General features: G+C 33.7%; 3 protein-coding genes across 3 annotated transcripts; 1 reads left to right on the top strand and 2 right to left on the bottom strand.

Moving 5' to 3' along the window:
* Positions 1-378: 378 nt before the first annotated feature.
* Positions 379-7,837, bottom strand: LOC129293703 (CRM-domain containing factor CFM2, chloroplastic). Its single transcript, XM_054931791.1, has 12 exons — positions 6,964-7,837; positions 4,591-5,104; positions 4,367-4,497; positions 3,567-3,866; positions 3,321-3,477; positions 2,894-3,186; positions 2,510-2,569; positions 2,335-2,391; positions 2,141-2,251; positions 1,456-1,687; positions 1,034-1,164; positions 379-952 (listed from the first exon to the last, which is right to left on the bottom strand). Exons 1-12 carry the CDS (start codon positions 7,663-7,665, stop codon positions 767-769), a joined length of 2,874 nt encoding a protein of 957 aa, XP_054787766.1. The 5' UTR covers positions 7,666-7,837; the 3' UTR covers positions 379-766.
* Positions 7,838-8,742: 905 nt separating this feature from the next.
* On the top strand, positions 8,743-12,682 carry LOC129288196 (UPF0051 protein ABCI8, chloroplastic). The gene is made up of 2 exons (XM_054924670.1): positions 8,743-10,309; positions 12,133-12,682. The coding sequence occupies exons 1-2, from the start codon at positions 8,870-8,872 to the stop codon at positions 12,349-12,351; spliced, it is 1,659 nt and encodes a 552-aa protein (XP_054780645.1). The 5' UTR covers positions 8,743-8,869; the 3' UTR covers positions 12,352-12,682.
* A 2,613-nt stretch (positions 12,683-15,295) lies between these two features.
* Positions 15,296-18,303, bottom strand: LOC129319464 (uncharacterized). The gene is made up of 6 exons (XM_054964541.1): positions 18,014-18,303; positions 17,424-17,459; positions 16,898-17,099; positions 15,993-16,071; positions 15,740-15,857; positions 15,296-15,546 (listed from the first exon to the last, which is right to left on the bottom strand). Exons 1-6 carry the CDS (start codon positions 18,178-18,180, stop codon positions 15,522-15,524), a joined length of 627 nt encoding a protein of 208 aa, XP_054820516.1. The 5' UTR covers positions 18,181-18,303; the 3' UTR covers positions 15,296-15,521.
* Between the last annotated feature and the right edge of the window lie 6,877 nt (positions 18,304-25,180).

Consider the following 25,180-nt stretch of genomic DNA (forward strand, 5'->3'; position numbering starts at 1 on the left):
GCAAAGATAAAAAGTAAACACTGAAACAGAGAGGAAAATAGTCTAGACAGCTTCACAAACAAGCACATGCACCAAAACCACACAAGGACACAGCAAAATGGATGATCAGAACAAATGAAAATGGAAGGAAACGAGTGTTCAAAAAATGAAAGGGGGGGGGGGAGGAAAGAGGGGAGATGGGAAGATGATGAAGGGGAGATGAAAGTTGCATGGAAGGGGAGAGGGGATATTTTTTGGAGGTAAAAGTAACGTGCACTCACAAATAATATTTTATAATAAAAAATATAAATATATATATATATATATATATATAAAAAGGAACCCACACCAATCTATGTTTGCCATATTTAATGTAAGAGTGATAATGGGAGAAATCTATTGAGAAATATAATTGACTCATAATTAAATGTAGAATCATTTGTAAGTTTTCATGACCAGTTTAGAAGCAAAAATAACCCTCAACCTTATCATATTATGATCTTTTGTTTCTCACGTCTTTCTGCTTGCAGCTTCTTCCGCGTTCCTCTGAGTACTATACTACTGATTACCAGAAGTACTTAAGTTAGATTATATATTGCATTTAATATATTTCCTATTTCTCACAGCCTCTCAAAAATTCTAAAGGCCTCAACAAATACCAATTTTCATTCGTTCATGATTTCACAATTCTCTGACAAATTCCAGCGCAAAACCGCCTCCCAGACAGTGCTTGTGGACAAGTATTCGCAGCAGAAAAAGTCGGGAGAAAGCCTGAGCTCTGGATTGTTCACTGTAATCCACATTCAATTCTAATGGCTTCCAGGAGTTGAGGTGACACAATGGGCTTTGCCGCCTCCTCTTTATCCTTACCCGAGCTGTTAGCATGCGTATCATATTTCTCTCCGGCGCCCCATCCCCTGTAAAGTATCACTTTGCTGGGTTCTTGAGACACTAGAACTGCCCCTGTTGCTTGCTGTAACATTTACGGCACAAAATTATCAGGCCTTGTGAACAAGGAAGATAAGTGGAAGAGGGAAGACGCTTGCTTCCATACCTCTAGCTTGAAAACCACCTCTTGAACTGACGTCCCTTTTGCCCTGCCTTTGACATTGACTATGGCAAGAGGGTGCTTTTGGAAGTGAGCCTTGATTGCTTTTGCGATCCCAGTCACAACATTGCTTTTTCCTGAGGAGCGGCCACACGACACAAGAATAGAAATGTCATACCTCTGATTTTGAATTAATTTTGAGGAAATACTAAAGAGAACATATATATATATATATATAAAGAAAGTAAAGCATGGCATGGGGCAGCAATTTAGGTAGGAGCTGTCAGCCGTCAGTGCTTGCTTAATGCCATCCGGCGGATATCCAGGATGAATCGTTATTCAAGATGTTGATAACAATATTTACCAAAAACAAAAGGCTCAGATATGGTTTCCACATAAAAGCTGAAAACCATAAGGTATTACAATACCTACGGCAAGGACAGGCCGTTTCTTCATTTTCAAGGCCTGCTTTCGCAGAAGAAGCCTCTCTTTATTGGACAGATTCAAAGGTCTAGAAGGCAACTTATTTGAACTCTTTTCATCTATAGTTGGAGCTGATGATTCTGGACCGCTTTTGGATAATTTGATTGATGATTCAACTGCTTCGTTGCTAGAAACACAATGCCTGGTATCAACGCCAGATCCATCCATCTCATCCCACTGAAATCCACATCAATTTTGCAACATCAGAATTCAGAAAAGAGATAGAACAGGAACAAATACACAGCCAGTAAAAAAACCAAAAGTGAAAAAGCCGAGACTCGAGGAGGGAAAGCTCAGACATAACCATACAACATACAGGGTGAAAATTGCAGTCAATAATTACTTTCATTAGTCATGTTCATGAGGTGATTGCCTGAGTCTCTTAATGAATCCAACTAGACCTTAACAAAAACTCCATCATTACCAATCAGCTTGTTAAAATTAATAATTTTAATATTCCTGGGGCTAAGATCATGAACGTTTTTATTTCTAGTGAACAAGCTCAAATAGAGGACAATCTCCATGACAAACTTAAATTGCAGATAGAAAATTTAAAATCTTTGGCAAGTATGATGTGTTCACATGTGATAAATACAAAAAATAATCAGATATGGAGATCAGTTACTTCACCCCTGTCTGTTTTTCTTGGAAAGCAGGTACTGTAGAAGAAGGCTTAAATTTGAGCGCAGTTGTTGATCTTGAATGTCCAATGGATTGCAAACTCTTTTTCTCCTCTTTGACCTTATGGAACAAAAGTACTATACATTTCATTCTTGTAACTAGGAGAGGAAAGTTCAGAGTTAGAGCAGCATGACATAACTCACCAACTCAAATCTTGATGCATCAGTTATTTGCATACTTTTAGCCTCCTTATCTTTAACCTGGTAAAGGGAATTATTGATAACTTACCTTAAATGAATTGGACAAAGCACAAAGTATTTCAAGAAAACAATGATAATAACAAAATAGTTAAAGAATTATCAAAAGAGGACCGCTTACCAGTTGAAGTTTCAATTCGTCTATGTTCTTATTTAACTTTAAAACATGCAGCTTCAATGACTGCAAGAAAAAGTGAGGAGAAAGGAATTATATGGTGACATGCATATAGGATTGGCAAGCAGTCGGTTCCCTTCTCAGAAATTAAAAAGGATGAACTCAAGCATGATTATAATTAACCAAGATTAGCAGCATAGATTTTGTCAATCTACCTAGTCTTCATTTGACAAGTGGATTGACAAACAAGTGAGCGAATGACAATCAACTACAACTACACCCAGACAACTAACTCTCCGATTTCCCATTTTTCTTTGTATGTGAAGGGTAGAAAACAAAATTAACAAACACTCCTGCATCAATACTAGAACCAGACAATGCAATTTTTACCTCCCGGCGCTGACTCTCTATAGATCTCTTCATTGCTTCTCTTTTGTTTAGAAGTGTCTGTGGCCTCAAACGTGCCGGCCTACTATAATTCTTTCCACGATACACAATGATTGCATAACCTTTGCTCACTCTTTCTACTGCCACTAATATACCACCACTTTCTGTTTCCAAGGTCCGAGCTGTTTGGTGGACATCTTCCAGACTTCTTTCTTTACAAATTATCTTCACAAGTTCCCTGTACTTCCAGTGAAGGTGCATATTTTCAACAGTTCCATCAAAAACCCCTCGTCTACCTGAGGATGGAGAAATCCATCAGAGAGAGACTAGCTTGACTTAAATGTTCTCCATAAAGATTCTATTTATACAGTTCTAACAAAAAACCATCAAAGATCTGTGACTGAATTTGAACATCTTATTCTATACCCACCCATTAGCAGGAAAGGCTTCATCTTCAAGCCAATCTTCCGTAGCATGTACCTCTCTTCTTCAGTTATACCCTCTTTATCTACTTCTAATTCCTGGGGTTTCTCAGCCTTCTCCAGTTCTTCTAGAAGTTTTTCTGCCTTTTCTTTATTCTCGAATGCCTGTATGTGAAAAAGATCATATTTATAAATCTAAAAGAGAAAAGGATTGAACAAAAAACTGCAAACGGGGGTTAACAATGAATTCATGCCTTTGACAACTTCATGCTGGTCCTTTTAATAGCTGCCTCAATCAACCTTCTTTCTCCAGAGATAGATGTCTCTTTCTGGATGGGAATATCATTGCCTTCAAGACCGTCTACAATTCCATGTTTCAGTTCTGGAGTGGTTATCACTGACGAACTCGTTTCCAACTTCAGTTTTTCCTTGTAAATTGCACTATTCCTCCGCTCTTCAATTGCTGAAGACACTGCAGATGGCAAGAAATCCTTTCCTCTATACAAAACAATGAACTCCTTATCTCTAGCAAGAAGAGTTGCTCCAGTCAAAAGCTGCAGAGAAGAAGATCTTATATCAAACTGACATCCAGAAAGAAAAATAACCTAAGGTTTTACTCATTTTAAACAAGATTGTGCTGAGTCAAGTTATTTCGTACAGACAACTCAACTGTTATCATAGCATAAATTAATAAGATTGATTTACTGCTGCCACAAAACCAGTGTTTTGCTGAAATAATTCTCATTCTGGATCAGTAATGCAATTTAAACTACAGGCAAATCTGTGTTCTTTTTCATCTTTTTGGGACCAAAAAACAAGAAGAAAGGAAGGTTTAAGAAAAATAGCTTGCATACATGTCCTTTGACAATTTACAAGTTGTTAACACGTAATTGCATCAATGATTTTCACTCATACCATATGATACTTAAAAAAGGGCATAGGCATTTACAGGTTATACAACCTTCATCCACTATTCTCCTGTGATAAAAATCCTGAAGGACCGTACATTTCATCATTTGCATTGTTGAAATTAACTGCAAAAAAAGTGACTGACCTTCAATTCTTCAGCCATAATCTCACTATTAGTATTCTGCACCCCTCTCTTTATAGCAATCTTAGCAATTTCACATCTTTCCCAGAGCTTAACAACTGCAACAGCCAATCCTTGAAGGTTTCTGTTTCTACCTGTCAACCCCCAAAAGAAAAACAAAAGTCAAAGAAATCAAACAAAATTTTGGTCACCTTACATCAAAGTATGATGCCAGAGGCCTAACCCACCTAATGCAAAATGGCAGGGCAATGGTTTCCCAAGTCTCCTTAACGTGGTCATTTCATCATTTGTTAGTTTAGGATTCACACCATATGGAAGAAGGCGGAAAGGCTTCCTATATCCAGGAACAATAGCAGGTAAAAGATCAGCATCAATAGGTAGAGGGTCATATCCCCACCAATCAGTAAATCGTGGACCGAGCCCCATTAACAAGCGGTCAGCTTCTTCTGCAAGCTCTGCCTCACCTGGCAGTTGAAATCGTACTTTGTTGGAACTACCAACACCTTGTATTAAACCTGGCTTTTCTGTTTTAAAGTCTAGTATTTTCTCAGCATATGTCTCTGACTTTATACCAGATGATTGGTTCTCTGCTTTGCCCCTGTCTGAATGCTGTAAATCATCATCAAGGGTGTCATCTCCTGACAACTTATGAGCAAGGAAGTAAGGATACTTATAATCAGTCCCTCTGTACAATATTATCTTACTTCCAGATCTCCAAACAACCAGACCTCCAGTTTTCCTCTGAGAATCACACAGTAAATAAACTAACATCAGATAATTATTGGCTAGTCACCAGCACCACAAGCATTCCAAAAGAAAACCATATAATTATTGACATTTGCAATGAATGCTAGAAATGAAAGAAAAGATTGACCACTCATTGATAGAAGCCACTCTCAACTCTCAAGTCATACTGTTTCATAGAAAAAAGACACTAGTTATGGTATGTAAAACTATGTTATTTGAACATGCTCTATCTAATCAATATATAATAAAATTTATGGGAAGCTACATAATACATAAGCCGTAAAAAGTGCTATTCACCTGAAACTCAATCTAATTTGTCATAAATATGGACTGGGTGAGGCTTCTGGATTTGCTGTCAGACTTTCCATAGAACACTCAATCTTCTTAACAAATCATTTTTAGGGGAAAAAACAAAAGAAAAGAACATTCAGTTTATGGTATCATCAATGTTAGTGGCAATGAAAATGAAAATGGAGAGGATTGTAGTACCATGGTGTTAGAGACAGGTGAGAAACAGAGAAACAAGACAGAGGTGCAAAACTTAATTTCTCATTAAGCATAGCTTCTGAATTTGCCATACAATCCCTTTATATAGATTCCCAATCCCTGCAACCCTTAACAGCTATTAACTAACTAACAATTATTAATTTTACTAGTTATACACCACGTTGTTTCTAAAGACGAAGCTAGAAGAGATGGCAAGGAGAAGGCACTAAAGAAATTAACGATGATAATGAACTTGAAGAAGACAATGAGGATGATGATGAACAGATTATAATTATTATTAGCATTTAAATATTTAGTTGCTTAATTTCTTCAGGACTTTTAAAATGATGATGGAGGATGAAATATTGCTTATGTTATACGTTGCTTCATTGCTTGTTAACTTTTAGTCATGTTTCACATTTAAAAATAAGAATATCTCTTGTTTATATGAATTAAAACTATTGACTTTAGTGCCTGAGTGTAACTTTATATACTTATCTACCAACCATATATGCTTATATATCTCAATTATCTATTAATTGATGTTTCATATAGCATGCACACTGGTCCAACATTAAATAAAATTAGAGAAATTGGATGAGAAAGATCTGGTCTTTGAACAATAATATCCTCATGACATCACAGACAAAGCATCCAAAAAAGAAAATATGGGGCAAAATGAATGCAAAGCCCAACACTCCAACTGTTCGAACAACATAAAAATCCATGGCATCCAGTCTAGAATTGTCTAACAAAACTCAAGTTAGCCGAAACAAATAAGAACATTGGGCTGTCTGGACAGGAGCACTGGTAATCGCACTAAGATCATAGAAAATTTGCAGCATAATGGATAACTTGCAAAAGCAAGCCCCATAAGTTTTTTGGTTTTGCTTATGGAAAATGGTAAGTTACCTTCAAAAACTATAAATACGTTTGATGTGTCCAGAAGCTAACTTCGACATGAGCAGAAGGGAAACAGAATGGCCTCTCTGTTCCCCCCCCCCCCCCTCTCAAAATAGAAAACGCAACTGTCATTGAAAAAAGAAAGTTACAGAATGGTCTCATTTTTAATATGGCCATGTTGCTTGTACGCATAATAGCCATCAAAAAATATTTCAATTTTCTATCTTTTCGACTTCCCAGATATAATTTATAACTCACTTTGTTAATATCTCTCCACATATCAATAAAGAGTCCCCAAAGTTTATTACGCTTCTTAAAAGTAATAAAACTATTTCAATGATCGCAATAGCTCACATTTGTCGCAGGCTACCAAGAAATTAAATTACCGTCAATTACTTCTCTACCATGTGCACAAGGAACTGGAACATAGAGGAGAATCATATGTTTCGAGAAAAGCCTCTCACCTCCAATAACTCATGAGTCCTTTTCATGTTCAATCTAGAAATATCCTCGCAAAAAATCTTCACAACTTCCGACCGTCTCCAACGCTCATGAATCCCATTCACAATCCCTTCCGTGATCCCAGCCTTCCCTATCTTCAACTTCTGCTTCATACGAATCCCCAGAGTCGTCAGCCTTCTCAATTCCACACGCGATAGACTCAACTCCGCCAATGTGGGCACCTTTTCCTCTTTCTTATTCTTCCCCAGCTCCTTCTCGAATTTCTTCCGCTTCTCCACCTCGCTTGTGAGTTCATTATACCTCACTATCGCAGTTCCTGTTCCTGGTTGAGGAATTGGGCTCTCGGGTGTACTCCAACTGGAGTCAATTGTGTGCCCAATTCGGTACTTAGGCAGCTGTTGCGGCAAAGGAACAAATATTTCTCCTGCCGAGCTGTTCAGAGCGGAATCACCTTCTGGTTTAGAAGAATGGCTATCCTCGGTGTAACCGAGGCTGCGGAGCTTCTCGGCAATTCGTTGGATGGCAGATTTGGGTAGGGTCTGCGTGTCAGCCGAACAACGGACAAATAATTTGGGGCCTCTGGATGACCGTGGAACTAGTGTTTTAGAGATTGGAACAGGGAAGAAGAATGAGGAAGAAGATTGATGTGACGGGAGTTTTGGTGGGATGGCGAAGGTGTGGAAGTGAGTTGCCGGAAGCGACATTTCTGTAGTTCATCAAGGCAAGAGATAGTGGGCAGAAGGCCAAGGCGGGAGCTAGACACTCGCATAAAGATCGGATTATTGGATCACTGAGATTATTATGTACTTTATTTAAAAATCTGTTGAGAGAATCAAACTCTACCAGAACACACGAGTTATCCAACACACGTCACACCCTAAAAATGCTTCGACTTTTATGCACCAACACATTTTTATCCGTGTCTCTGTTGAGATTCAGGAGTTTGAGTCTGCTGATGTTTTAATTAGGTTTAGGAAAAACATCGGTATCTTTATTTAGTTGTTTAGTCTTGGGGCCTGAATAGAATTGGGCTAGACAATGTTGCATGTTGTGAGCTTCAAAACAGATCAAAGGCTTTGACCGCAAGTTCCTTACGAATAACCTTCTAATTGTTACTATCAATAAAATTAAATATTTTATTATAAAAAATTATGCGGTCAACTTTGATCAAGTCTACAAAAAAAGTTAATAAATGCACAGATTAACTAATATATTAAGTTTTTATCAACAATTTTAATCTTCACATTTTTAACATTTCATCATTTGGATGTATAAATTTTTTTCTACAGTGACATGACATGTCATCTAGGCAGTATTTTCATAGCCTTTTTATTCCAAAAAAAAAAAAAACAGACCAGGGTTTAGCAAAACAAACGCACATGATCATAAACCCATTAATGTGTATCATTTTGAGAGGCTACTCTATGTCATTATCGTTCTATCATATCATTTCGAGAAGCGTGGGGTAAATTTTTTTCATTTTCTCCCAAGAAAATGACTTGCGTGCTGCTTTCTTTTTCATGTATATTTTATATCTGTCTGCCGGGAATTTTTTTTTTCTTGTGTTTTTTGGCCAAAGAATGTTTTTCTTATGTTCGCTGGTTCCTTCTTCTTGCTATTTTCTCTGCTGACAATCTCGTGTTGAGTTTTTTTGGATAGAACGGTAATTTGATATGCTTGATTAATTAATTTTTCTGTAATTAAATTTCTCATTTTTAGTTTTAATTAAAAAAATCTAACAGTGGAATATAAATATGTGCGCCCGAACGCCACAAGCAGGTTCGTGTGGCACACGGGGCCAGGAATAGGTGTGTGGCCAGAGAAATTGGTAAATTATTTCTGCATTTCCCAGAAAATTAGAAAAGCACACGGCACCGAAAGGGATCCCAACATTTTCGAGCCTCATCCATGGCATCTCTTCTCGCCAACGGTGTTTCAAGCTTCTCTCCGCAACCTAGTTGCGAATTGAAACTCCCGAAGGGGTTCTGTCCGAAGCTTGAAGCTCCTAAATTTCCAATTTCAAAGGTCAAACTCAAAAGTGGAGGGCTTCTGAAGATTCGAGCTGATGTTGGTTACGATCTCAGTTCCTCACCGGGTAAGTCCTCGTCTTCAACCCTCAGCTCTGATGAGAAGATTCGAGAAATTCTCCGCAATCGCGACTACGATAAGAAATTCGGTTTTACTTTTGATATCGACTCGTTTTCGATTCCCAAAGGGCTCTCGCAAGAGACAATCCGATTAATTTCTACCTTAAAAGAGGAACCCGATTGGATGCTCGAGTTTAGGTTGAATGCTTTTGAGAAATTCTTGAAGATGAAAGAGCCTAAGTGGTCGGATAACAGATACCCGCCCATTGACTTTCAAGACATATGCTATTATTCTGCGCCCAAGAAGAAGCCCGCTCTGAAAAGCCTAGACGAAGCCGACCCAGAACTTCTCAAGTACTTCGAGAAACTGGGCGTCCCTTTAAATGAGCGAAACCGTTTGGCTAATGTTGCCGTCGATGCTGTTCTGGACAGCGTATCTATCGCAACGACGCATAGGAAGACACTGGAGAAGGCGGGCGTTATCTTTTGTTCTATATCTGAGGCTATTAGGGAGTATCCAGATTTGGTGAGGAAGTATTTAGGGAGAGTTGTGCCTAGCGAGGATAATTACTACGCAGCTCTGAATTCAGCAGTGTTTAGCGATGGATCATTTTGTTATATTCCTAAAGACACCAAATGTCCTATGCAGATTTCAACGTACTTCCGAATCAATGCATTGGAAACGGGACAATTTGAGAGGACTTTGATAATTGCGGATGACAGGAGTTTTGTGGAGTATTTGGAGGGCTGTACGGCACCTTCTTACGATAGGAACCAGCTTCATGCTGCTGTTGTAGAGTTATATTGTGCCGAAGGTGCAGAAATTAAGTACTCAACTGTGCAAAATTGGTATGCTGGGGATGAGGAAGGGAATGGGGGGGTATACAATTTCGTCACAAAACGAGGCCTTTGTGCTGGGGCTCGCTCTAAGATATCTTGGACACAAGTGGAAACAGGATCAGCCATTACGTGGAAATATCCAAGTGTTGTTTTGGAGGGAGATGATACTGTTGGCGAATTTTATTCTGTTGCTCTGACAAATAATCATCAACAAGCAGATACAGGAACGAAGATGATACACAAAGGGAAGAATACAAAGAGTAGGATTATCTCAAAGGGCATATCGGTTGGCAATTCAAGGAACTGTTACAGAGGGCTTGTTCAGGTTCAATCAAAAGCAGAGAATGCTCGAAATTCCTCCCAATGTGACTCAATGCTCATTGGTGATAAGGCAGCAGCCAATACCTATCCTTACATACAGGTAATGTACCTTTTTTGTGTCTAATTAATACTTTATTCATGTATAATTGTATGTGCTTGCAATGTAACCATAAGTATAATGCTTTTGGCTCAAACTGTTTAAATGGTGTCGATTATTCACATAAAGATTCAAAAGAAGGGAGCGATAAGTAGATGTTCTTAGGGGGGAAAATCGTTTTGATTTCTTTTCTTTTCAATTAATTACTGTGTCAAGTTAGAAATTTGCTAAATGTATTACATAAAATAGTACTCCAATAAGTCTGGAATCAGATATGAGATAATATATATTTTAAAAAAAATAAACACTTGCAATTGAATTAGACTGGTAAGGCTTGTATTGTTTGTCTTATCTAATACTTTATTTATGTACATGCTTGCATCAGTAGCCATCAATATAATACTTTTGGCTCAAACTGTTTGAAGGGTGTCAATTATTTACAGAGATTCAAAATAGGGAATGACGACAAAGAGTGGTTTTTCATAAGAGGAAAAATGTTCAGGTTTTCGTATTTCAGTTAATAATGGTGTCAAGTTAGAAAATTGCTAAATGTATTGGATAAAACAGTGCTCCAATAATTTCGGAATCACATGAGCTAATATTAAAAAAAATAATAGCAAACAATTGCAATTGAATTAGACTGGGTTGAAAGTCATCTGATAAAACCCTAAATAGATTAAATTCAGAAGAATCCGTATGTCTATTCCTTTTATAAGTGTTCTTCTTCATGGAAAGAATTATAAGCATCTTGGATGTTGTTTTACAGCATAAAATCAATGGCGGAGCCACATGTAATTGAGGGTACTTGGGAAAAATGACATGTTTGAGAGTATAGATTTTTATATTTTACAATTTGTACCTTTTACTTGTCATACTTTGCACCCCTTATTTTCATATTTTAAACTTTAAACTATTTCAATCTTACTTTTTTAGCCCAGATCTATTCAAATTTTTAACTGAGTCTCATAAATATTAGCCCACAATTTCACTCTACCTAAATATCAATATTATTTATTAATTGTTTAAAAATAGAAAAAAAAATTTAATCTGACTAAATAGACTCACTCCTCATCCTGAATACTACTCAGGGACTAGTTAAAAAAAAGACAATGATAAATAATGAAAATTCAAAACTCAAGAGTAAATTAGGTGAATGTTTTTTGCTATGTCACTGCACGTACGAATCTACAATTGAAAGCTTGATAGGGAACAAAGAAAAAGAAAGAAGAAAAGAGAAATAGTTGATTTGAAAGTGATAGAAATGTCTTCCTTTTATAAAAAATCCTGACTATGTCATTGCCCTCCCTGACTCAGGATCTGGCTCTGCCACTGCATAAAGTTATAGTACTTTTAATACAACTGAACAGGTAGTTTCTTCCGGGGCAATCCTGTTTGAAGAAGACTGAAAATTTTAGCATCCTTTAGTAATCCAATACCGAGTCTTCATCCAGATTCTCATATGCATGTTTTTCAATCACCTTGGATTAAATGAATTTTCTTTTTTTTTTTGGGGGTGGGGGGAGATGGTCGGAGGTTTAGTTTTGTTTCGGAGAGGCTGGAAGCTTTTCTGAATGAAATCTTTGCATAGGAATTTGGTCATCGGGTATCTTTGGCGAGTAAGGGTCCATCTTTTGACTAAGAGTTTTCCTATGATAGGGCAACGAGTTATATGTCTCTCGCATGTGTCAATTTATAGTCATGATGTTGAATTTCCTATCCTAACTGATCCCTCCCTCCCTTGTTCTCTCTCTCTCACCATGTCTGGTTTGTGTACAGAAAGTCAGAGTTTCATGCTTGATGTTTTAACATTGCTTAACTTTTTGCAGGTTAAAAACCCCACCGCAAGGATTGAACATGAAGCTAGTACCTCCAAAATTGGTGAAGATCAATTATTTTACTTTCAACAGAGGGGAATAGAGTACGAGAAAGCCATGGCTGCTATGATATCTGGCTTTTGCCGTGACGTATTTAATGAGCTTCCTGATGAATTTGGTTCTGAGGTGAACCAGCTAATGAGCCTGAAACTTGAGGGGTCCGTAGGTTAAGCAGTTTGTGAGGATCAAAATTACAAGTTCTTGAAAGGAAACTTGTTAGGGCCAGCGCTCGAATTTTGATCGTAGGAAGTCTTTAACGGTATTGCAGACGAAAAAGTAGTGTAAAAGGAAGGAATTATAGACGATGTAAATAGGTGGTCTCAGGTTGTGTGGCGCAGGAATCATGACTATGTATCAAATCTCAATAATTTGATGTGTTCGTGGCGGGAATGTGTTGCGTGGCATAGCCGATCATTGTATAAGCCGCATTATGTATAACTTATATTTTGTGTTTTTTTTTTTTTTGCCATAAATTATATATATCGATTCATATTTTAGGTTATATCGTGTATCATTATTTGCTTATCTTGGCGGCATCAATGTATGAATTGATGTTAGGTTAGATGAGCAGTATAACATTTTTTTAAACTTCACTTATTAGAGATGAAGCTGAGGTCAAAATAATCTATTAGAAATGAAAGCTTAGATTGATTTATATCAGAAGTTTCGAAAGATTTAGCTCAATTTTTAATATTTTAAAAAAGAATTATTTCATTCATGATTCAGGAGGGTTGGCTGTATGTCTTCTTGAAAAGGTTTCACGTGGGAGGGGGCAACACTCATGCTGGTGCATTCGATAGTTGGACAAAATACTGTCGCGGACAAGATTTTTATCATTTGGCAGAGAGGAAAAAAAAAAAAAAAGTTGTGCCTTGTGAAGTATTCAATCTATCTATATATACTGGCGCTTACTTTCCTGTGCATGGCACGAGAAGATGAAAAGGAAAAAGAAGTACTTCAATGAAATACCAGTTACAATGCATCAATATATTGTATTTAAAATGCCAAGTTTTAAAATGGCACAATAATTCCATCCAAATAATAAAGATATGTCCAATGAGAATTATTAATCAGCACAAATTATGAAGTTGTATGTAAACGCACCTTCTTCATGTCAAATTACAAAATATTTTAGAATATATCACATTTGTAGTTGTACTTCCTTTACTATGACTATCATCATTTAATAGTATTCTTGGCCCATCACTTCTTTTAATTTTAACTTGAGAAAGAGCAATATAAAGTTGTTCATGTGTGAAAGCTAACTTTGTCAAATACAATCTTACAAAATTCAACGATTGACATTGGCTTTTATTTATTAGTAAAGGATAGAATAATAGAAAGTTGTCTTCTTTTCATTAAAAATGCCAACCAACTTTTTAAAAGATTCATATCCATTTTATGAATTAGGACCTTTTGCCTACTCAATGTTAAACTTTCATATATAACTTACTAAGTTTTATGATCTTAAGTGTTTATTTGGTTTTCAGTTTATTAAGAGTTCATTTGCTAAAATTTTATTTGACAAAAATTAGTTCAATGAAAGTCAATAGGTGTAACGAAATTTATATTTAAATATATTTTTTTTAAAAGTTAGCCTGGTAAACTTAAAAGTTATTTGGATTATAGTAGTGAAATGTACTTTTAAAAAATATGATGCAAATGTAATATATTTGAAATATTTAAAAAATATGATAAAGATTTTAAATAACATAAAATTTGATCTACAATATTAAAAACTTGATCTCTAATTATTTTTATTTTTTAATTTTTAATGTTAAAAAATGTGATAAAGATTTGTATTTTTTGTTATACATTAATGTTAAAAATTAATATAATTAATTATTCAATTTATAATGCTAAAAACTTGATATCTAATTATTATTATTATTTAAATGATAATTATATTTTTTATAAATTAACTACATTTTAAATACAAAAAATAAGACATTAAACTTGTGACAGCATGATCAAATAATATTTCACTTTTTAAATTCACTTTGAAAAGTTTAATCATTTTACATTCATCAAATCCATTTTCAATAACATCCACAAAGCACTTTTAGGATACATTTTCATCTTCTTATTATTTTTCCAAACAACATTTCACATCCCAAACATGAGAAAGTACTTCTCAAAGTTAAAAGTGAATTACCCAAACACACCCTAAGCCTAATTTCATTACATAAACATTGTGAAACATTCAATCTATCCATATATCTATAGCTATACTCTATCTATACACTTACACTTATATTCTACACATCTATATCTATCTATTCAATCTATATCTATCTATCTATCTATATATATATATCATTAAGCACAATGTTAAAGCATTGTAGATCTACAATGCTTTGAACAGTGAGCTTTACTTTTTTATTTTTTAAAAATTAGTTAATAGGTGATTTTATTGAAATTGTGACACCCATGGTAAAAAAGTGGGTGTTAAATCTGTCATTAAAAAATTGTGGATAGGAGGCCCATAATTTAATTAATAAAAAACTTTTGCTACACATTTATAAATGTTAAAAATTTAGACAAGGTGTAAAAAATAATAAAATTTTATATTTTGAAAGATCATATATGATTCATGATAAAAATTAGCAATGGATATAAAATTCTTAGTAAAAATAATAAGTATTAAATATGCAAATAAATTACCAATGGTTAAAAAATGGATGTGGGATCTATGATTTAATTAATAAAATTTATTTATATAGGATGAAAAATCTTTTCCATATAAATTCTCATTTATAAATAAGCTTGTATAACTAATAAATTTAAAATATGAATAAAAAATTAAAAAAATTTATCAAGAATGATATTTTAATTCAACACATATAACTTCACTGCTAACTAATAGTAAGATGAATAAAAATAAAAAATTTAAAAGTAAAAAATATATTTATATTTTATAACTCTTGACTATTGATTTTAATAGAGACTTGTATAAATTTTAAAAATAAAATAGAGATCTTTACAATTAAAATAAAATAGAGGAGAGAGCAATGTATTTTACTTTAAGTAAACTAAAATAATTTGTTAATATTTATTTTTATTTTTATCTTTTAAAACTAAAACACGGGGCATAAATGTAGTTCAATTGTGATAGTAATTCAAAAACACTGAACATTTGACCCCAATGATTCAAGTCAGCCGAACAACAAATATTCAGGGGTACACATTTTCTATATCATTTACTCCATTTTACCCCTACGATAAAAGGGGTGTAATAGTGATCATTTACAACGAGTATACATCTTATTTACAAATGCTCCCAATTCATCGGGCGCCCAATAACAGATAGTCAATGACACGAACCGCCATGAGAAGAGCGCTCATAGACTGGCGGCAATACCGTTCCTGTAATAGCAGTCGCAAACGGGAAGGAACAATGAATCAGCAAGCAAAAGATCAAGCAGCTGAGAAATGAAAGTGAAAAAGTCGGTTAATTTTCAAGACTTGTAGAAGAGGTGTGACCATCTTTTCCCAACGATTTATTTTTGGTGCTATATCATTGCCATTACAAACACAGAATCTCTGCTCCCATACTCACAAATTGGGGTGCAAGTATTCTGCCACTGTAAGGGGTTTAGGACCGCCAAACCAATCGATTAGAAATATATTATCGATTTCTAATTTGTAGACTTCAAAGTCGTGATCCTCAGGCCAGCCTGTTGAAATTAAAGAAGCCTCGATCAGTATATTAGCAATCAATAAGAAAAGGTAAGAAGGCGGCAATCACAAGAAGTCATGCGAACACTGAATGAAAATATGCTTCTGATCCATCAATTCTGTTCGGAATTTACCTTTCATCTCCGAGTGCTTGGAAAACAAGGCACTTCTAGCAAATTCGGCTTCCGCAGATTTCTTGTCAACTAACTTCAGCTGAAACGAAGATGCAGCGATATCAAATTCCAAGAGCCTAACTTATAAAAAAGGCGTCCCAAAAAAATAGATTTCGTTATGGTTTTCCCCTTTGCCAAGGGAGTTGATGTAGATTTATAGGTAAATGTATTTTGGACTCTGGAGAAACCTAACTAAACAAATAAAAGCAACAAAATATTATTTACCCTAAAAAAGGCAACACAATATCAAATTAACGACTTCCAGTTTCATGATATATAAATTGCCATGACTTTTTCTTATATGATCAAGGAGGCTCCCTCACCAAACCTAATTAATTGAATACTTGCAGCTATTTGCAGGAAATGAGGCAAGGCTGCATCATGTTTTGAAAGATGCCACAAAATTATAGCTGTCTTGTTATTCTGATGATAACATTTCAAATGGTCATGGGAAAGTAGGACACATTAAACACTTACAATTAACGTCATGGAAGAGCAATATAGTATACAAGTAAAAAGGGGAAAGTGTTGCACCAAAAAAGGTGTTTTTTTTTTTGGGGGGGGGTGAGAACATGAGATAACTATCATAAGGAAATCGTCTATTACCAGGGAATAGAGGGACAGCATGAGATAACAAGGTTGAGAACCTTCTTGGTGTCAGCTCACTTGATAAACATACAAAATTATCAACTACAGCAAAAATATGATATTCTAATGGGGCATGCACAAGAATGAAGACCAAATAGAATATAATTTAGCTACAAAGTGTAAATTCCAGAAAGAAAGGCGCAGAAAATGTAAGATTTTGATGTCAGGGTTACACATGCTGTGCAATCAGACTCAATAGTATTCATTTTCTCCAGTACCTTTCCAATTAGAGTAATTTTGGCACAAGTAGGATTCTCTGGATCTATCTTGCCACAAGATCCAAGAGGGTACTCACTGACGGTAAACGAAGCTCTTTCATCCTTCAGAGCATTTCTTGCTGTTGGATCTAGAGCTGTCAAGTAAAAGTATGGGATGCCACTGCATTTGTCAGGTAGTCCATCGCTAAACGATACCACATTCCTGCAAATAGTTAATGCCATGTTACAACTTCTTTTGAAACAGATTATGCTGGAGTACCATTAAGATGGAATACATGAAAAAATTGTTGGAGTACTTTAAACTTCTCCTGCATAAGCTAGAAGGTTGAAATGATTATTGATTCGGTATCATTATAATAGTTCTTGTCCTTGAAATTATTGAACACAGTTTTCCATATATCTGATATTAATCAGTGAAATTTTATAAAGCATGTGATATTAGTAAATGTGTATCTTCAGCGCAGGAATTGTTAAATTCGAAAAACTGGTGATGTAGAATATTAAAATAAAAGTAATATATCATTACCCAAAGGGCGCTCCACCCAGTTCACTTGAGATAGTACTGCAGAGAAACAAAGGGAATAAGATTGTGGCTTCGATATTTGAGTTTCACAAGATAAATGTATGACAAAGATCAGAGTACAGATCACAATAACGAGTTTCCAAGAGGATATGCCACTGCATTTGTATAACAAAAAGCTTCCATTAACTTGACCAATATTTGCAGCAAGGAGATGATCTATATAACAAGGGAAGTGAAAAAAGCTATATGCATTGAGATTCAACTTTGGCTCACAAGCGAAGTCAGGGATAGGAGTCAAAATGGAAGGTGAGATCATTCACAATTTATCAACCCCTAACCACAACGCTGAAACACTCAATTCCAACACTTAACATTGAAGAAATTGATTCACGGTTAATATGATCACAATTTACTGATAAACCTAGCTCTGCCAAAGTATTCCTGCACAATATGTGGCTTTAATGACCATCAATAAGCGTTACCCAACAAACAGTCAATCATAAGAAAAGGTAACAACGGTACAAACAGAAAATGGGCGAAAAGAGAGAGAAACAATGAAATTGGGTCAGGCACTTGGGGACGGAGAGAGTTACTTTAAGACGCCCCAGGAATTTTGAGAGACCAGCCAGCGAGCAGTGGCGGCAGCATCATTCGGGTCGGGCTTCGTTGGGATAGAGAGTGATCGCCCATGGACGCCCATTGAAAAGAAGGTGAATTGAGCAGCGTAGAAGAGAAGTAGGGCCCTGAGAAAGATTCCCATATTCTGTGTGGAAGTCGAGAGGCAAAGTCAAGTCGAAGAACCCAGGAGAGGGAGACGATAAGATTATTGATAGACCCGGCGGCATTTTTGTATCCGAAAAAGAACCTGAAAATATAAACGCAATCGTAATGATAAAAACTAAAAAGAGAGAGAAAGGGATATTATCCGTGGGAATCAGAGTAAGATAGGACATTTATTGGAGCCAAAATTTCGGAACTTGTCAGGAAACGCAACAGTATATAGCATTAATGCCCTTCAGATTGTGGAAGATTTTTTGATGAAATTAAAATTAAAATTAAAATTAAAATTAAATTTTAAAAATGTGTTTAATATAAAAATAAAATTTTAATATTATTTTAACAAATATATATTTAAAATAAGAAAAATCTAAGATCCCCTTTTCAAAATAAAAAAATTTACCCCCTTCTAAATGTTATAATCACTTAATTAGCAAGAGTACGGTACTGCTCTCATTCTAAAAAGAACTGAATAGTGATGTTGGAGGGCAGAGACATCTCGTGGCTGCAATTCTTTGGAATCAAACTGATTTCATCCTTGTCCTGGTGGGATTGAATTCCAACAATTTTATTAAAATTATAATTTTTAAAAATTATAATTTTAAACTACCAAACATATCTAGAGTCAGATTTCATTTTTATTTTTGTTTTCAAATCAAAAATTCAAGGATATCAAATGGGGTCTATACTATCTACCCAACATGTATATGTGTGTATGTATGTATATACATATAAGTGTGTGTATCCTTAAACTAGACTATTTATTTTCAATTAAATTAATATATGTGTGTTGTTTATAGATTATTAATTTTATAATAAATTTTTGATATAATGTTATTAATTAACACATTAAATTTTTTTTGTTTTAATCTGATTAGATAAAAGTATATCAAATATATAAAATTTAAAACATAAGCCTTACTCTATTATATTTATTTCACTCTGAGATATAATTAAAAAAATTAAAAAAACTTAAAAAATTAAAATTTTAACTCATTATTTTTCCTTTAGTTCAAAAATATAAGACATTTTTTAAGAAGTTTAATGTTAAAAAATATAAAGTATTTTTAGTCCTTCAATGTGTAATGATTGCCTTTTTTCAAAAAGTGTCCCTATTAATAAATAACTTTATATTCATTGTAGAGTGTTTAATGGAGGTAAATATGAAAAGATTAAGTTAATTTAAAAGTAAGTAACTATTTTATTAAAGATAAAATTAGATTAAAAATATCTTATATTTTTAAATAGATGAGTAACAATTATTTATATTGTGTGGTCTAGAGAGAGTATAATACATTTTTTATAAGGTAAGATGTTAAAAAATACATAACATTTTAGGTCTTTCAATTTACAAGTAATGAGGCTTTTAAAAAAAAATACACTTAATTAATGATATAATTGATAAGATTTTGTAATTGAGATAACTTATTAAAAAAAAAAAGGTAAACACGCAAAAAGTATGTAATTTTAAGGATAACTAACTAACTCTTTGGAATTTTAATTTAAAGAGTTTTCTCGGTCCTTTACGCAAGTCACTTTCCCTTGTTTTTTTTTTCTCTTTTTGTAATATTTGATTTACAATTTCAAAATTACATACTCCATCAAATCCTAAAAAAAACAATGCAATATTTTAATTCTCAATAAAACTCTTCTAGTGTATCAAATCACTATTTTTTAAATTCAGGTGCAAAATTAGAAAGTGATTTATTTTTAAAAAACAAGTTTACGGCGAGTTGGTTGAAAGTGGCCCAAAAAACATACTGGAGGGAGTATCAATAATTAATTACTTTTAAAAAATACCAAATTTTATTGAGGAAAGGGTGAAAATTAGATACTTAGCATTATATGTTTAATGTATTTTTATCCAATCAAATAAAAACAAACAGTTTTTAATGTATTAATGGAATTAAGGATTAACGTATAAGTTTACGTGTAAAGATTTGAGCCAAGCGCAATTAATATATTGGAGTATTTTTTGGCACAATGTCGCTTTAGCTTTTTTTTTTTTTAAGGGTTTGAATCCTATGCCTGTATCAACTACAAAAATTGGGTGCCTATACCCATGTCGCAAAATCCACGCTTTATCATAATTTTTTTGGAGAATCAAGTGACTTGCAAGAATAACAATGAAAATGCTGTGAGAGAATGTAAAGCTTGATGATATTACTTGAAAAAGGCAAATACAATGAGGAGCTCTGTAAATACGAAGAAGCAAATAAGTTTGGGAAACTAACATAAGAATTTAAGTTTGCACAGAAAAAGTGAGTTACACAGGGCAAGGCTGAAGATGACATAGGGTCGAGAACAGAGTGACTGCACCAGGCAAGTATAGTGTAAATTTGATAAAATGTTGAATCCCATTTAGTTACTCATTTGTTGGCTACTTATAGCAAAAAGACAACAACACACTCCTCTTGAATTTTGATTTTGGCACCATTTGGAGTAAATAATTATTTGTGTCCCTAACTTTTTGGGGGAGTTTCATCATGTGAAGTAGTGGGTATAGGAGGAGAGCCCCAATAATCTTAAAGAGTCTAACTTTCCCTCAAAATACATTGTCCTACTTATTTTCGCAAAGTTAAATCGTAATTGGGTCAAGTTTTCTTTCCTCTTATTTGTGCTTTGAGAACCTTTTTAATTGGGCCCAACGCTTTGATTCTTGGTTCAAACATATTTTTATCATTATATTATTGTTTTTTTTTTGCAAGATTATTGTTTATTTCTCCTAGATATGTTACTCGATGGTATAGGAAATCAAGGAATATTTTATACTAACAGTAACTAAGGAATTTGATAATGTAGAAGATGTTGTAATAGTTGAATGATGTGTCAAAATGCGGAATTCCACGTTGCTCATCTAAAAGGAGCTCTAAGGTATAAGTATCAAAGAATAAAAGTAACTAATAAAAAAAGTTTGAAAAAGAAGTAGACTCACACACATAAAACATGTCAATGCAAGCAGTTGTAATTGAAAATAGTTAATTTCTCCCGCTGCGTGCGAGTCAAGGCAGTATTGGGACACTTTTTATCGGCTTAATTTTTCACAAAATTAAATGATTATTTATTTCAGATAGCTTATCCGAAGGTCCTTAGATTTGGCTGTTTGAAATTCGAATGTGAACCTCTTCAAATTTTTGGGCGTTAAACAGAAATCTTAAATGTATTTCATTAAAGTTAGTTATCGTCCAATGGTCCTAGACAAGCACTTAATGGCGGTTTTATACAATTGCAAGCGATATTTTATGGCTTTTAATCTGGCATTTTAGTCCCAATGTGTCCTAATCACAGCCTATGTATAGGCTTACATGCAGACAGAACAAATATGCTAGCCTTTGAGTTTTTGAACTATTTCTCTCCTCGTCCTGTCATGTTCTTAAGTAAATTTTTTGTTTAGTTTCTTCTGTTCTATTTTCCTACTTATTTTGTAGGATAAATCTGTTTAATTTTAAAAAATTATCATGCGAACATACTAATATGTTAAAATAATTTTTAAAAATAATGTCTTTCTGCATGATTTAAGCTTGAATTTGTTACCTTCCGCCAATAGAAGAGAGCATGGAAATTTTGGCTTGATCAAGAAAGTTCTGAATTTGAAACTAAAAATGGGATGTACATTCATCACGTGATGTTTTAAGAGATTTTAATGTATTTAGATTCGCTGTTTCCTAATTCTGTCTGCAATAATATTCTCCAAACCCTTAATTTAATTGACAATATAAATTTCGTCACGCAAATATAGCCCCTCAATACTTGTCCAGATCCATTTTCAAAAACGGTACAACTAGCCTTGAATTATTAGGAAGCATGGATGGCATTAATTTATTACGTGAGTCCCACAAAATGATCCCACCTGTGCGTCCATTTGAAATGAAGTAATTCACGTGTCAGCCACTTTTTTTGTTAACTCATTTCTACTTTTTTTACGCTTCTTCTTTGTCTTTTCAACTTCATCCCACCACTCTCTGGAAAGAGATAATCAGATCTCTTTTATTATCTTATTCGAACTAAACCCAGCCATGAACTTTGGCGTGTTATTTTGGTCGAACTCAACCTACACTCGCCTCATCTCTAACCCAATGAACATGGTGGCCAACTACACACTCGCCCTCTACACCCGCGACACCAAGTTCGCTCTTGGTTAACATATTTTGGAATGGAATCAACCCAAAATGGTCTTCTGCTCTGAAATGAGAATTACAGAGGGATTAAATTGGTGTGTTAATCTCCATTAATGGTGGAGGTCAAGTCGCAAACTACGGGGTTCGTGAAGCAGCTCCTTGTGCTGGTGACGGTGGGGAAATTAAACTGAAAGGTGAATTTGCCGCGATCTCGCCTTCTTCAAGTCATCAGAATCATCCCCACCAGTTTTGATTCGGATCTGTCCATGATGATTCCATCGATCTGATAGCCATGTACCTTAATTTCAAGCAAGAAACTTGAGCAAGTGTGGTGCTGAAAAAGCTTGGTGACGTTCCCACCATCTCCAACCTCTGCTTCATCCTCTACTCTTCTTCCCCTGCGATAATGGAGAAGAAGGGTTGAAGAGGTGAGATTGAGGAAGAAGAAGAAGTGGAGAGCTTTGGCCGAACACGGGTTCTGAACACGAGCATATCTGAGATGGAGAATGTGTGATATGCGACATGTGAGTACGACCGCTTGACTGAGTGAGTGAGTGATTGAGGTTAGAGTCGGAGATGGAGGATCCTCATGTTCATATCGTGATTTGAACTCAATGAACGCCAGTTGGGAGTGTTGAGTGAGTCATCCACGACTACAAGTGGAGATGGTTCAACTAGCGTTCGAAGGCTTCGTCGTCTGAAAGGGGCTCGTCAGCATTGGAGAAGAAGAAGGCGAGGAGGAAGAAACATTGACCTGCTCCACTTTAGGAAAAGCAAAGGAAAAAGGAATTGACCTTGCTGCTCATCAGTGTGATGTAATCGAGAATGCTTAGATTTTAATTTAAATAGTTTAAATTTAAAATATTATTTAATTTTATATATATTTAAATAAAAAATTATAAAAATTATAAAATGATTTTAATAAATTATTTTATTTTTAATTTAATCTAGATTTAATTTAAAAAGTTCAATTTAATATTGGAAAAACATAATTTTGAACATTTGCATTTTGTTATAAATCACTGTATTTTTTATGTGTTTTAGGTCTCTCCATTTTTATTTTTTGATGTTCTAAATCTTTTTAATATTCCTACACTTTGTTCATTTAGGGGCATAAAATATTGAAAAATAAAAGTGTAAAGATCTAGAATACTGAAAAAAATGTAAGGACCTATAGCAAAACGTGAATAAAATATAAGGATCTAAAATTATGTTTTTTCCTTTCATATTAAAATTTTTACAATTGTTATATGACAATCAAATAATAATTATAAAAATTTTAATATTAAATTAAATTTAGACCGAATTAGAAAAAATATATATAATAATTATAAAAATTTTAATATTAAATTTAACCTTACAAATTAAATTTAGACCAGAATAAAAATTAAAATTATTTATAATATTTATAAGTTTTTATTTAAATAAATATAAAATTAAATAATATTCTAAATCTGAATATCTAAATTAAAATTCACTAGTCCAAATTAGATCACACTGATGGGCACCCTACTGATAAACGCGGCAGACGGACCCGAGGAAATATATGCCACATGCTGACCAGCATTTGTTAATATTAATGCTGGGGCGCAATTACCTTTACGGCTTTTGTTTTTAATATATAATTTTATCATCATCATCATTTATCATTTTTTATTTCTTCTTCCCATATTTTAAAAAATTTATAATATTATCATAGATTAATATATAATCTAAATACTAAACTATAGGTCCATGAACAATATGAACCATAAATTTTTTTAAAAAAGTACATTTTAAACACTAAACAATTAAAATTGAAATAATTTTATTCTTATCGTTAATTTTTAACAAATGTCCATCAAATTAGAATTTAAAGTACAATTTTTTCTAAATAAATTTGACGGACATTTTTGAAGATTAAGGGTAAGGGTAAAATTATCTTAATTTTAATTGTTTATGGTTCAGAATGTAACTTTTTAAAGTTTGGAGTTCAAATTGTCTCTGGACCTATAATTTAGGGTCTAAATTACATATTAATCATAACAAATACATAGTAAATTTTTTCATCTAAACCATATTATTATCCTCATATAAATTTTATTGTATATCTAACACACATCATTTTTACTAAAAATCTTATATTCATTTTTAATTTTTACTATGAATCCCGCATGATTTTTTAAAATATAAAAATTTTATTATTTTTTACACTTTGTCTAAAATTTAAACATTTACAAATGTAGGTTCTACATCCACATTTTTTAATAATAGATCCCACATCTACTTTGTTTACCATAAGTCTTGCAACTATATATATATATATATATATATTATTTTTTTTAACAGAATCATTCATTACTTAAATTTAAAAAAAATTAAAAATTAAAAATTAAAATTTAAAATTAATTACTAATTAAATTACTGGTCCGGTAGCTAATATTTTTACCATTAGTAATTTCTTTATATATCTAACACATATTATTTTTACTAAAAATTTCTTATTCATCATCAATTTTTGCTTACTCTTGCATGATTTTTTACAATATAAAAATTTTATTATTTTTATATTTTGTTTAAATTTTTAAAATTTACAATCCCACACTCATAATTTTTAATGGCATGTTTCAAACCTACTTTTTTTATTATGGTCCCATAATTATTTTTTTAACAAAATCATCCACTAATTAAATTTTTGACAAAAATATAAAAGATAGAGAAAAGTACTGTTTAAAACACTGTACTCCAAAAACACCCCCACAGTCGTAAAGCAACATTCTACCGCACTCGACGTCCCAATAAAAAAAAAAAAAAAGAGCAAGGTGACTCAACATGATATACGTGTTGGGTCCACCGAAATTAATGAGGAAAATTAATATCTTGGTT

The sequence above is a fragment of the Prosopis cineraria genome, unplaced genomic scaffold, assembly GCF_029017545.1.
Source record: "Prosopis cineraria cultivar Desert tree isolate PC_DT_omini unplaced genomic scaffold, ASM2901754v1 PC1, whole genome shotgun sequence".
NCBI lineage: Eukaryota > Viridiplantae > Streptophyta > Magnoliopsida > Fabales > Fabaceae > Prosopis > Prosopis cineraria.